The sequence below is a fragment of the Arachis ipaensis genome, chromosome B5 (assembly GCF_059453495.1).
Source record: "Arachis ipaensis isolate K30076 ecotype BB chromosome B5, ASM5945349v1, whole genome shotgun sequence".
Taxonomy (NCBI): Eukaryota; Viridiplantae; Streptophyta; class Magnoliopsida; order Fabales; family Fabaceae; genus Arachis; species Arachis ipaensis.
The window spans coordinates 130,143,374-130,155,902 of record NC_142440.1 but is presented as its reverse complement, the minus strand read 5'-3'; the positions used below and the strand labels follow the sequence as shown (position 1 = coordinate 130,155,902).

The window sequence follows — 12,529 nt, the reverse complement described above, 5'->3', positions numbered from 1 at the left end:
AATACTCACTAACATGTTATTTATTAAATATGTATAAAAATAAAATTAGTTGAGATACTAAATAATTTATAATTTAATTAAAAAATTTTAGATTCAAATCTTGAAAATATTTTTTTTATGAATTATATAATAAAGAATATTTCAAAAATAATTGACACTAATTATTCTTTCATATTCCTATTATATATATTATGAAAATATAGATATTCGAGCTCAGTTTATCTTTGCGGATGTAAAACTTACTTTAGTGGGTAATCTATAAAACTTTATAAGTGCTCACCGTAACAACAAAAAGAAAATAAATTTAGGTTTACGTTTCATGTTACTAGATCCCTAAACGAATTGAATCAAGTATTGCCCTTTTTATTTAATAAATTAAATCTAAATATTACGGAAAGAAAAAGAAATAAATAATTTAGGATATGCTTTGTCTAATGGTCAATTATCTCCATCGTACAATTAATTTAGAATGGTCAAATAGTTAACTTAATTCTTCGTTTAAATAAATATTAAGAATTTGAATTTTATTTTTTATATATTATGATAAATTTTTAAGAATTCAAATTTTATTTTAATTTATATATATCATAATTCATTGGCTACTAATAATTTTTTAAATAAAATTTAATTTTACAATAAATTAATGTTTAATTTATCGGACTAAAATGCACCGCAGGAAAAAAGAAAGATTCATCATACTATACGTGAGGCGTATGTATCAACTCAAATTCAAAGTCAAGTATATGGCAAACTCGAAGAAAGTAGAATGGTCATTAAAATTGTGATTTATTATTAATTATTTAATTATCATATCTAACGCATACTTACCAAAATAAACGTGCGGGCGTGGTCCAAAATTATATCCACTCCAACAGTGGCGTTGACCTATTTCGTGGTAATCCCTTTTTGCCCTTCAATATTATTCGTCAATAGTCATCGACGTGATTACATTAAATGTCTTATATTATCCACCTTTCTCTTTTCTTTTGTATTTTTTCCCCCTCTTTTTCTTTTCTCTTTAAACACATATATTCTGACATAACTAATTATATGAAATAATGAAAGGAGTTTTTTCTACTCTAAGAAACTTTTATTTATCTATAGTGGCTTTTTTGTTTGAAAATTGAGCATTATTTTAAGTTTATTATTGTTGGAAACAAATAACATTAAGATTACTATTTACTAGAAATAATAAAGAAGTACAGAAGAAGCAGAGAGAATGAATTTTTTTTCTTGTTGATATTTAGAATTAATAATAATTATATTTAAATCTTAACCAAATCAAATAACAATAAGGATAAGAAAAGGTACATTCAAGTATTTTATAGCAATGATTTATTTATTCAAATTTAAGAATGCCAAATAAACAAGAAATTGATCTGTTTGAGAATAGGAGGAGGAAATATAAGCATGTTCAAGATTTGACTATTGGCATATTATATCATCATTCTGTTCCAAGTACTCCCAACAAAATAACAACGTGAAAAACATTACAATCCGAATGACGTGTTCCCGTGACAGACGCTACGATTCTAAGCAAAGTCTTTTAGAAACAAGAGATTCAACAAAGGGCATTTCTGGTACTAAGCAAAGACTTTTCATCCCAAGACCATAACGTAAGACCAACTAGATTTGCAAATTGGAATAAGTGATCTTAATTCTTATTTCATTCATTTTCTATTTTGGGTTACAATCTTATATCATCATTTAAATTTATTTATCACTTAATATATAATCTAACCGTAAAAAAAAAATAAAAATAAAAGGGATATAAGTTATGTATTTATTTTTTTAAGGACGTTAGTTCTATTAATATTTTTTATAATCTATATATTCTTAGATAAGATGTAAAATCTAAATATGTTGATATACTTTGGATTTTCAAGTTTATCCCCGTTTTATAATTGGAAAATTAGAAAACATGATTAATTCCTTTCGAGTGTAATTATGTGTATTTTCAATTAATATTCTCTTCAAACAAATATTCATATTTTTGTGGAAATTATATAATTATCTACTACAACGATATCAATACTAATACAATCATTTCAAATAATATACATAAAAAGTTAATTGTTCATATAAAAATATATATTAAAAATAAATTAAATAATATATATATTTATTTTGAGATTTATTAATTAATTTTCAATATGTATCTAATATTATTTCTGTTGATATATGATGTCTTGTATGTATATGTAAGAAAAAAGACGGAAAGAATATATATACCTATCAGAACTCTAAGAAAAATAAATATTAAATTTATAAAAAAAGTATCGCCACATAATAATAAATATAAATAATTTGGACATAAAAAACATATCTTGGTGATTGCAATCCAACTAGGATGATTTTCTGTCTCCACAAAATTATTAAAATTATTATTACTATATTTAAATGCAAGCAGTATCTTTGCTTCCCCTTTTTGACTTTCTAACGTTTAATCTGTCGCCAGCATCCTTTGTTGAATCAATGTAAACACTTTCTCCAGCTAACACAAAAGCAATTCAAATCCTCCCAAAAAACAAAACGGAGCCAAAAGAAAATAAAATAAAATCCTATCCCAACATAATTTCCAGTTTTTATTTTTCAACTCAATAATCATCATTAATTATTAAAAAAATATTATAAATATTCTGTGTGTTTCTTTTAGTTGGTTTCTAACTCATAAAACTCCCACAAACCTCACCAGCTTCCAACCTAACACACTTAATTGTCTAAAAAATAAAGAAATCTTTTCTTTGCTGACAAAAAATTCTTTCATTCTTGCTTCACTTCTGTTCATAGCTCTCATATCCCTCCCCCTCTTTTCATCAAAATTCATGAATTCTATTTGATTCATTCATTCTTTTCTTCATCTCGAACTGTATATTCTCATCATTGTTTCTCTGTTCATAGAGAGGGTCTTGAAGAAAGGTAAGAATGTGTCAAACTTGTGATTTTTCATTGACTAGTTTTGTACTTGGGTTGAATTTTCTTCTCCTACGACATAACCAACGTTCCTTTTCATATTCCTGTTGCTTCCTCATCAGGCACATAGGGAGAAATAAATTATGATAATCCCCATGGGTTTTTTGGTATCTGATTTTGTTTCTTGTTTTTTGCTTATCAGGTTGATGATTCTTCTGTACAGTCACTGATTCTTGATCTTTAAGCTTTCAGGTAAATACATTGCTACTCTTTCTTTAACCTTGCTATTTGGGTCTTGTGGATTTTCGATATTTTTTGCCTTAGGAGTTTTTGGATAATTGGATAAAGTATCTTTTCTGAGAGAGAAAAGAAAAGTTGAAAGCATGATTGTGTTGCATGTGCATGAATGCCATGAATCATGGTGCTACAAAATTGATGGTGTTGTCGACATGCTACGCTTTGCGCGCATAGCGACAACTTTAGTTTAAATGAAACCACTTTAAAGAGGTTTGGAATGGAAACAGAAGAAAAAAATGGGAAGTGCAGCTGTTGAATTGTGTCTCTTATGCATTAACAAACAAAGCCTCATGCGCAATTTCATGTAGTTGCAACTCAGGTGTAGCATGTGTGCTTCGAATTTTGCTACTATGATTTGCTAATAAATATTGACATGACACTATGGGGACAATGTTTGGTTGTTAAGTATTCTGTATTAAGCATAGGGACTATGCAGGAACACTTTGAGTAGATGGATTCCATGAATTTATCTAGTATCCAAAATGAAGAAAGCAATAAGTTGGTTTCCTTAATTGAGTGATATGCATAGGAATGTGTTACGGAAATTTCGCATTTGCTAGGTCCTGATAGGCTGTACTGTCTAGCTGTCTCTGACGGTAACGCCTTCTCATTCACAGGCTTCATATGATTGGCATTGACAAATAGTGTGATAGGCTAGTATTTGAAAAGAGATGTGCACGAGTTTGCGCAATCTATTACGGTTGGTGGTTTTTTCATACAACGATTTGATGGAAAATCACTTATATAAGTTCTATAATTTTGTGTTTCCAATAAAAACTTTCTGTCCTTATATCAAGTTGGATGATTTAGAGTCTGGGTCTAAAGGGATATTTCTGATATAGGCTGCATGAGTTTGAGTTAACTTTAGGTAACAAATCTTGCTTTATAATATGCATTTCTTGAATACTTCTGTTTCAATTTTTGTATTTTAATGTTTTAAGCTGAATTTTTCTGCATTATAGTTGAAAGTATAGTGACATACTACTGACGTTGGCAGGAAGTTCTTTCTATTCTAGAGTTTACAGCTCTTGGGAGTCTTAAAAGTGTATGAAGAATGGGAAACACAACTTGTAATATAAATCTTTATTAAGAAAAAATTTACTTAGGAGCAGCTAGTGAGCAACATTAGCTCGTCGTTTGCAGGGAAAGAAATTTTAAGAAAATTTAGAATAAGGATGTAGTGTTACTCCTTATCCGCCGCATTTATTAGAGCAACTTTCCTTGTCTTTATACGAGTTTTTAGAAATCAGACTTTTTAATGCAGATGTCCTTTCATGTTCTGATTTAGTTAGCTAAATTTTACTCCAATATTTTGTACTGAGTAATTATATATAGTAAAATATCGCTGTGCTTGTATAGAATCCAGTGATGCAAAGATCTGGTACAACCATACAATGGGATATTCCAGAGATTAACTGCATCAATTTATTCAAATCTAGATTCCCTTTCTAGTTTTGTGATTATGTGTTTGTCCGATTGAATCTGCTTGTAAGTGTATAGAACGGATCATCTGAGAGTTGTGCCAGAACCACCAAATTAAACCCATGTTTAGATTTTCTGGAATATTTTTCTTCTCTTTTAAGAAGAGAGTCCAGTTAGTGTTATTTGTGAATTTGAAGCTTTGAAAGAAAATTTATCACCAGAAGGTTCATAATCATAATACTAAGTGGTGATGGTTATCTATGTAGCCTTTTCTTCATTTCTTTAACATTGAGTTACAATTTGAGCAAAGTATTACCTGAGGCAATGTGATGCTTCTTATTTGTAGATGGGAACTAAGTTGAAGCTTTCTCTTTCTTGCATTTTAAATAGATATTGAATCAGTAATTGAATTGAATTGCCGTGCTGCAAACTTGGTGAGGAAATTTTCTGTGATTGCTTGTTCATAATGCTGTAAAATTTTCTTTGTATTGTAGCATTCAATGATATTTTTACTTGTTGGACTTATAATCTCATCAATGAGAAAGTTAAATATTAAATATTAATTGAACTTGGGAAGTTTGATGCGGTTGGTACTTGTGTCTTGTGCCGCTGCATTATATAGCTATAACTATTTCTTGTGTCTTCGCAGGTTCTTGCTTTTCTCTGGTAATTAATTCGAGATTAGTTGACACCGTTTCATACTTTATTCTATACTCAAATTTTGAAAACTGGGGTTCAGATTAACCATGGTGGCAAGATCATACACCAATTTGTTGGACTTAGCGTCAGGGAATATTTTAAACACCCCTCAAACTCCAAGAGCACTTCCGCGAGTTATGACTGTTCCCGGAGTTATCTCTGACGTAGAAAGCAAGCAAAGCAGTGAGGATTCTTTCCAGTCGGAACAGCGTCAGAAGATAATTATTGTATCAAGTTTTCTTCCTCTTGATGCTAAGAAGGATAAGTCTTCTGGAAAATGGAGTTTCAGTTATGACAAGGACTCAATTTTTTGGCAGTTAAAAGATGGTCTCCCTCCTGAAGTTGATGTTGTTTATGTGGGATCTCTGACGGTTGATGTTGATGCTAGTGAGCAAGAGCAAGTTTCTAATCAGTTGCTGGAGGAATTCAAGTGTGTGCCTACTTTTCTTCCTTCCGAAATCGAGGATCAGTTCTATAATGGATTCTGCAAGCAACATTTATGGCCTCTATTCCATTACATGCTGCCAATGTATCCAGGTTATAGCAATCGCTTCGATAGGACACTGTGGCAGGCTTATGTTTCTGCCAATAAGATATTTGCAAATAAAGTCACAGAGGTAATTAACCCGGACATAGATTATGTTTGGGTTCATGATTACCAATTAATGGTTCTTCCAACATTCCTGCGAAAGCGTTACAGCAGGATCAAGCTTGGTTTCTTCTTGCATAGTCCCTTTCCTACATCCGAGATATATCGAACTCTGCCGGTCAGAGGTGAAATTTTGAAAGCTCTGCTAAATGCAGATTTAATTGGTTTTCACACATTTGATTATGCTCGCCATTTTCTCTCCTGCTGCAGTCGAATGCTTGGCTTGGAATACGAGTCCAAGAGGGGCTACATTGGGCTCGAGTACTTGGGCCGAACAATATACGTCAAAATATTACCTGCTGGGATTCATATGGGAAGACTTCAATCTGTCTTAGACCATACTTCTTCTACTACCAAAGCAAGAGAAATCTATGAACAATTCAAGGGGAAACAACTTATTGTTGGTGTTGATGATATGGACATATTTAAAGGTATAAGTTTAAAGCTCTTGGCCCTTGAACAACTCCTGGAGGAATATCCGACACTTCGTGGCAAATTGGTCATGGTCCAAATCTTGAATCCACTGAGGGGTTCTAGCAAGGATATTGAGGATGCAAAGGAGGAGGCATACATCACTGCTAACAGGATAAATCAAACTTTTGGTTTTCAAGGTTATGAACCTGTCATCATCATCGATCGCCATGTTCCTTTCTATGAGAAGGCAGCCTATTATGCTATGGCAGAATGTTGCATTGTGAATGCGTTGCGCGACGGAATGAACTTGGTTCCGTACAAGTACATTGTCTGCAGGCAGGGAAGTCCTAAAATGGATGAAGCTTTAGAAATCGACCATGATTCTGAGAGGACGAGTGCACTTGTTGTTTCTGAGTTTATAGGTTGCTCCCCATCTCTCAGTGGAGCAATCAGGGTGAATCCATGGGACATTAGTGCTGTAGCTGATGCTCTATATTCGGCTGTTACAATGTCTAATGCAGAGAAAATTTTGCGGCATGAGAAGCACTATAGATATGTTAGTTCTCATGATGTGGCTTACTGGGCTAAAAGTTTTGAACAAGATCTTGTGATGTCATGCAAGGATCACCGTAGTAAGAACCATTGGGGCCTCGGCTTCGGCCTGAATTATCGAGTCTTGTCCCTCTCTCCCAATTTCAGGAAGCTTTCGGATGGCCACATTGTCTCTGCATATAAACGTACAAGTCACAGGGCAATCTTTTTGGATTATGATGGCACAGTTGTACCTCAATCTTCCATTGATAAATCACCCAGCCCTCAGGTTATATCGGTGCTGAATGATCTTTGCAGTGATCCTAAGAATACAGTGTTTATTGTCAGTGGCCGCGGGAAATCCTCATTGGGTGATTGGTTTGATCAATGCAAGAATCTTGGTATCGCAGCTGAACATGGCTATTTTATCAGGTTAGTGCTTTTGTAGTTTGTCATTTTCAATTTGTTTACTAACAATAATGGCATCGCTTAACTGATTTCAATCAATCCCATACGTTCCTCTTAAAAACAATTATAAAGAACTTGCTAGCATGTTGTCTAGATTGACAATATATTTGTTTGATCTGTGCCATAGGTGGGGTAACAAGTCAAGCTGGGAAATGAGCCACATAAGCACAGATTTTGCTTGGAAAAAGATTGCTGAACCTGTGATGAGGTCGTATACCGAAGCCACTGATGGCTCGTATATAGAGACCAAAGAGAGTGCCTTGGTGTGGCATTACTATGATGCCGACCCGAATTTTGGATCTTGGCAAGCCATGGAGCTTTTGGATCACCTGGAGAGTGTTCTTGCAAATGAGCCTGTGGTTGTTAAGAAGGGACAGCATATTGTTGAAGTCATGCATCAGGTATATATATCCTATTTTTTCATCTCAACCTAAGTGAAGTACCCCAAAAAAAAAAGAGTAAATAGCCATTTTGTACCCCTAAATATTATGATTTTGACGAAATGGACTTCAAAAGATGCAAGTGACAAAATGATCCTCCAAAGATATGCTCTATTTGATAAAATAAACCAAATGTATATAAGTATACAAATAAATTGACTAAACGTTTGGTTTTGTTTGTCAAACGGAACATATCTGCTGTTTAGATCTTTTTAGGTTCATTTTGTCAAAATTGTTATTTGTCCAGTATATTCAAAAGGCTCATTTCAATTGACGAATCCACTCTAGAAGTGGGTAAATTTTTCAGCATTTGAGCAACATGATCTTTAGTGGGTAACTTTCATCGAACATTTGAAGTTTTGTTGTTCTTGGGTTATGTAGCATGGTTGTATTGGCTTACCAACAATAATTCAACTTTGCAGGGAATTACAAAAGGGCTAGTTGCACAAGACGTGCTGTCTAAGCTAGCCAGTGCTGGAAAATCCCCAGATTTTGTGCTGTGCATTGGGGATGACAGATCCGACGAGAACATGTTTGAGGCCATATTAACCAAATCTTATAATGCAAACACCTCTGCAGCACCAGAAATCTTTGCATGTACCGTCGGGCAGAAACCAAGCAAGGCGAGGTACTACCTAGATGATACGGCCGAGGTGACGATGCTACTTGAAGCTCTTAGTACTGCTTCAGAGCCTCTAACAGCATTTTCTGCAGAAGCTCCTCCTCAAAATGAAAAATCTTGCTTTGAGAATATTGGTCACGTGCCTGATTTAGTGTGACTATATTTTTCGTTTTTCGTTTTCTTGCAAGAAATTAGTCTTGATTATAGAGGATACTGCAGCTTTAGGTTCTAGATAGTGATAATTAGGGGAATTACAGTGATTGGTTTTGATTAGTAGGTAGTAACAAAATCTAGGCATTCTAGCTTCGGTATGAACTAGAAAGGTTTATAAAGGATGAACACCATTAATAAATCTCGAGTCATGAATTATTTACCCTATTTTTTTCACCGAGTAAAGTGTAAATTGTGGAGATTTCCATGCTGCATTGTGTATATTTTGTTTAGTGCTTATAGCACAATGGGAGTGCCGGAGATGATGCTTGAACTGTCTTTATTAAACTTAAACACATTATAGCCGAAAGTCAGACACACAGTTGTCTAGGTGCCCTGGTTATCAATTATCAGCGTACTGAGTCTACACTAAATGCGTTGTTTCTTATGTTGTGTGCTCAAAGAAATAAATTGCCTCTTGAAATAAATTTTGTACCATAATTTAATAGCTTTCTAGTTATAATTTAGTAAAAAAATAAAATAAAACAGTAAAAATTGCCTCTCGAAATAAATTGTGTCCCAAATTTTATATTAAGGTTCAACTACAGTGTCAAATAAAACCAAGAGTCAATATATCAATGTTTAGTATTGTACATAATGAACAAGGAAGTTTACGTTTTTGTAAATAGACAAAAGTAAATAAGTTAGTTCACTAAGAGATAAAAGAAAATATAAAAGTGGATACTAACTCTTTATACAATAGATTTAAGTAATGTTTGATTATTTGGTAAAATTATTTAAAAAATAAAAAAATAAATTATTTTTCAATGAAATAAAAGGAGTTCTTTGTTCATCTCTACTGTTCTTACTCTGTAAAAACATGGATGTCATAACCCTCTCTTTATTGGCGCCTCTTCATGAGCCATCCAGTACTTTAACCGAGGAACTCATGATCTACTGCTATTTTCCAAACTAAGACACTATTTTTCGCCATGTTTTGCGGTCCCATGAGGCACCCAGTACCTCAACCGAGGAATCCATGAGCCAATACCATTCTCCGAACCAACACACTATTTTTTGCTACCTCTAGCGGTTTGATTTACCCATGGCGATGTCGAACTCTGGCGGAACTCGATTGCGAAATCTAGAGCGACATCCGGCACGGTTTTTGTTCCTGCGCAGGTTTAGTGCACTGACATTTGAATGATAGAAATGTCAGTGTAGCAAACTCCTTACAGGTTATTTTCTATAAGTTTTTGAATTCATTGTTTAGTCCTCTCTTATTATGCCTTTTTAAATAATATTTTTGATTGATTATTTATTTGTATTAATAGTGGCCTTTTAGTTGTGAAATAGTTGCAAGCAGCACAATCTTCTATATATATATTTTTTAAAAGTTTTGTACTACAACAGTCACAATTAATATTAATGTGCATTTAAAAAAATGAGTTTATGTACAATGTTGATTGTCTTCTTTAACATTCAGAATAGAAATTGTTATTCTACATGTGAAGTATTGCTTGCACAATTTAGTCAAAATAGATTATCGTTCTTTATTTGCCCATATCTTATTCTCCTTTTTATAGAAGGATTGAGCCACTATAACCAAAATCAAAACTTAGTATCTAAAATAGCTAAATTATAAAGAGACTGAGGCTAATCTTTGCCAAAAAAAAAAGACAAGAGGATATGTGCCTTTAACATATGATTATGGAATTTGGTTAGTTTACTATAACTATGATTGCACCTTCTTTATTTTGTTCTAAATTGATTCATAAAGTGATTTTGATGCTTATTTTGAGAATGCAAAAATACAATTATTTGAAACATTTAGATTTATCTAATTTAAATCAGGTAAAATTACAAAAATTTCACTTATTCAAAGCGTTATTTATATTATTCATTTATATTCTTTATTGTTTATAAGAACTAGATTCACCAATACTAATATTATCAAACTAAGATGCCATACCAATCAAGAGATAATTAAAGAGAAAAAAAAGTAAACAAATTCAAAATATATTTTCAGATGAAGGACATACATATAAAGATGGAAAAAAAAAAATAAAAAGTGCATAAAAGTCAACAATTCATTAAAAATATGTCTTCACAAGAACATATGACAGGAAAAAGAAAGCAATAACTGCAATCGTAACCGAAAATGAAAATAGAAGACAAATACCACATAAGAAGACTAAATCCATCAACAAAAATAAATGTGACAATTAAAACAACAAATAAATATGTAACTTTGTACAACTCTAATATAAAAAACTTTTGTACTACAAAATATTTTAAATAAAACACACTCCAAATTTAACATTAGTTTTTATATATTTAAATTATTTTTTTAAATAATATAATACTCATTAAAATATACTATATACTATTATTAATTTATCATCTCACACATTGCACGAATTTCATTCTAATATAAAATTAAAAGTATAAGCAATAAAAAATTACAAATTGAGATATAAAATGTTAAAACTAATAGAAAAATTTATTAAGATGACAGTCACCCTACAAAGAAAAAAATAAGGTTCTGAAAACCGGACCGGACCGGCCAGTTCGACCGGTTTAACTGCGAATCGGCAATGCAAACGGTCTAGTCTTCTCTTAAAAACCGCTGTAGAAAGAACCGCTGAAAAATTGGTGAACCGGCCAAAAATCGTCCGGTTGGGCCGGACCGGTGACCGGCCGGTTCTGCTAAACGACACCGTTTTTATTGTTTTTAAAAAAATTAAAAAAAGGCACCCGATCCGACCAGCTCGTGGAGCACCCCACCCCCCCTTCTTCCCCTGATCCCATTCATCTCACTCTCTCAGTCTCACAGTGAGTGAATCAATGAACCCTAGCCCAGTAGAAGTCTGAACCCTAGCCGCCCAGTGGCCCTCCATCGTCGCCGCGGTCGCGGGTTGTCAGCGCCACCGCCGTCGCCTGGTCCTGCCGCCCCAGTAGCCCTTCATCGTCGCCTGGTTCCCTGCCCAGTAGCCCTCCATCTCCATCGTCTTCATCTTCTCAACACCAGTAGCCCTCTCATCGTCTTCATCGTCGCGTGGTCCTCAACACCAGTAGCCCTCCATCGAACCCAGGTGAGTGACTCGTCCTTTGCTCATCTTCTTTGTTCTTTGCCTCTGCTCATCTTCTTTAGTATAAGAAACATGAAGAAACACGAACTTCATCCTCTGTGAACTTAGATTTCTGTTCTTTTTTCTGTGAACTTCCTCTGTGAACTTTGATTTCTGTTCAATTTCTGTGAACTTCCTCTGTGAACTTTCTCTGCTCATCTTCCTCTGTTTGTTGGTTAGTATAAGAAATAAATAATATGAAAATTAAATTAATTCTGGTCTTCTAATTTTATTGTATTTCAATTGCAATTTCTGTTTGTTGGTTAGTAAGTTTTTTTATTGTATTCGAAATTCACCCTCTGATACAGAAACATGAAGAATATGAAGAGGGTTACTGGTGTTTTTGTGTTTTGCACTTTTGCTGTTTTGTAATTGTTGACTGGCTGAAATGCTGTAGCAAATTGTTGATGAAGCTGCAGTAATTGGTAACAATGTGTCAATTTTGCATAGTGTGACTTTGGGTGGAACTGGTAAAGCTTCTGGTGATAGGCATCCACAGATTGGTGATGGGGTTTTGATTGTGTTAGTCTATCAGAAATATATAGTATGCAGAACAACAAAGCTGTATCTATAATATGCAGGGATTTTGTTGTTGTAAGGTTTCAAAACCACCTTTTCTCTAGCTACCTTCAATGCTGATTTACTGATTTACTGATTTGAGGATAGTGGAAAGTTGAGTCTGTGTTACTTTTTTAGGGATTTGAGGTTGAATTTGTGATTTGTGATTTCTTGGATCTTTTGTAATGCTGCTGATTTGAGTTTGGAATTTGTAATTACTGATTAGTGACTTGTT

General features: G+C 33.4%; 1 protein-coding gene across 2 annotated transcripts; it reads left to right on the top strand.

The window, feature by feature from the left end:
* Window positions 1-2,470: 2,470 nt before the first annotated feature.
* Window positions 2,471-8,833, top strand: LOC107643945 (putative alpha,alpha-trehalose-phosphate synthase [UDP-forming] 9). Of its 2 annotated transcripts, XM_088488148.1 has the most exons (6): window positions 2,471-2,919; window positions 3,116-3,165; window positions 5,282-5,298; window positions 5,372-7,357; window positions 7,521-7,794; window positions 8,256-8,833. In XM_088488148.1, the coding sequence occupies exons 4-6, from the start codon at window positions 5,379-5,381 to the stop codon at window positions 8,610-8,612; spliced, it is 2,610 nt and encodes an 869-aa protein (XP_088344274.1). In that variant the 5' UTR covers window positions 2,471-2,919; window positions 3,116-3,165; window positions 5,282-5,298; window positions 5,372-5,378; the 3' UTR covers window positions 8,613-8,833. The 2 variants fall into 2 exon arrangements, with proteins under 2 accessions (XP_088344274.1, XP_020980014.1); XM_021124355.2 differs by lacking the exon at window positions 5,282-5,298.
* Window positions 8,834-12,529: the final 3,696 nt, after the last annotated feature.

Coding starts and splice junctions, on each gene's coding strand:
- LOC107643945 (XM_021124355.2), top strand. CDS start 5,379: ATGGTGGCAAGATCATACACCAATTTGTTGGACTTAGCGTCAGGGAAT. Junction 7,358..7,520: donor GAACATGGCTATTTTATCAG/GTTAGTGCTTTT, acceptor TCTGTGCCATAG/GTGGGGTAACAAGTCAAGCT. Junction 7,795..8,255: donor TTGTTGAAGTCATGCATCAG/GTATATATATCC, acceptor TCAACTTTGCAG/GGAATTACAAAAGGGCTAGT.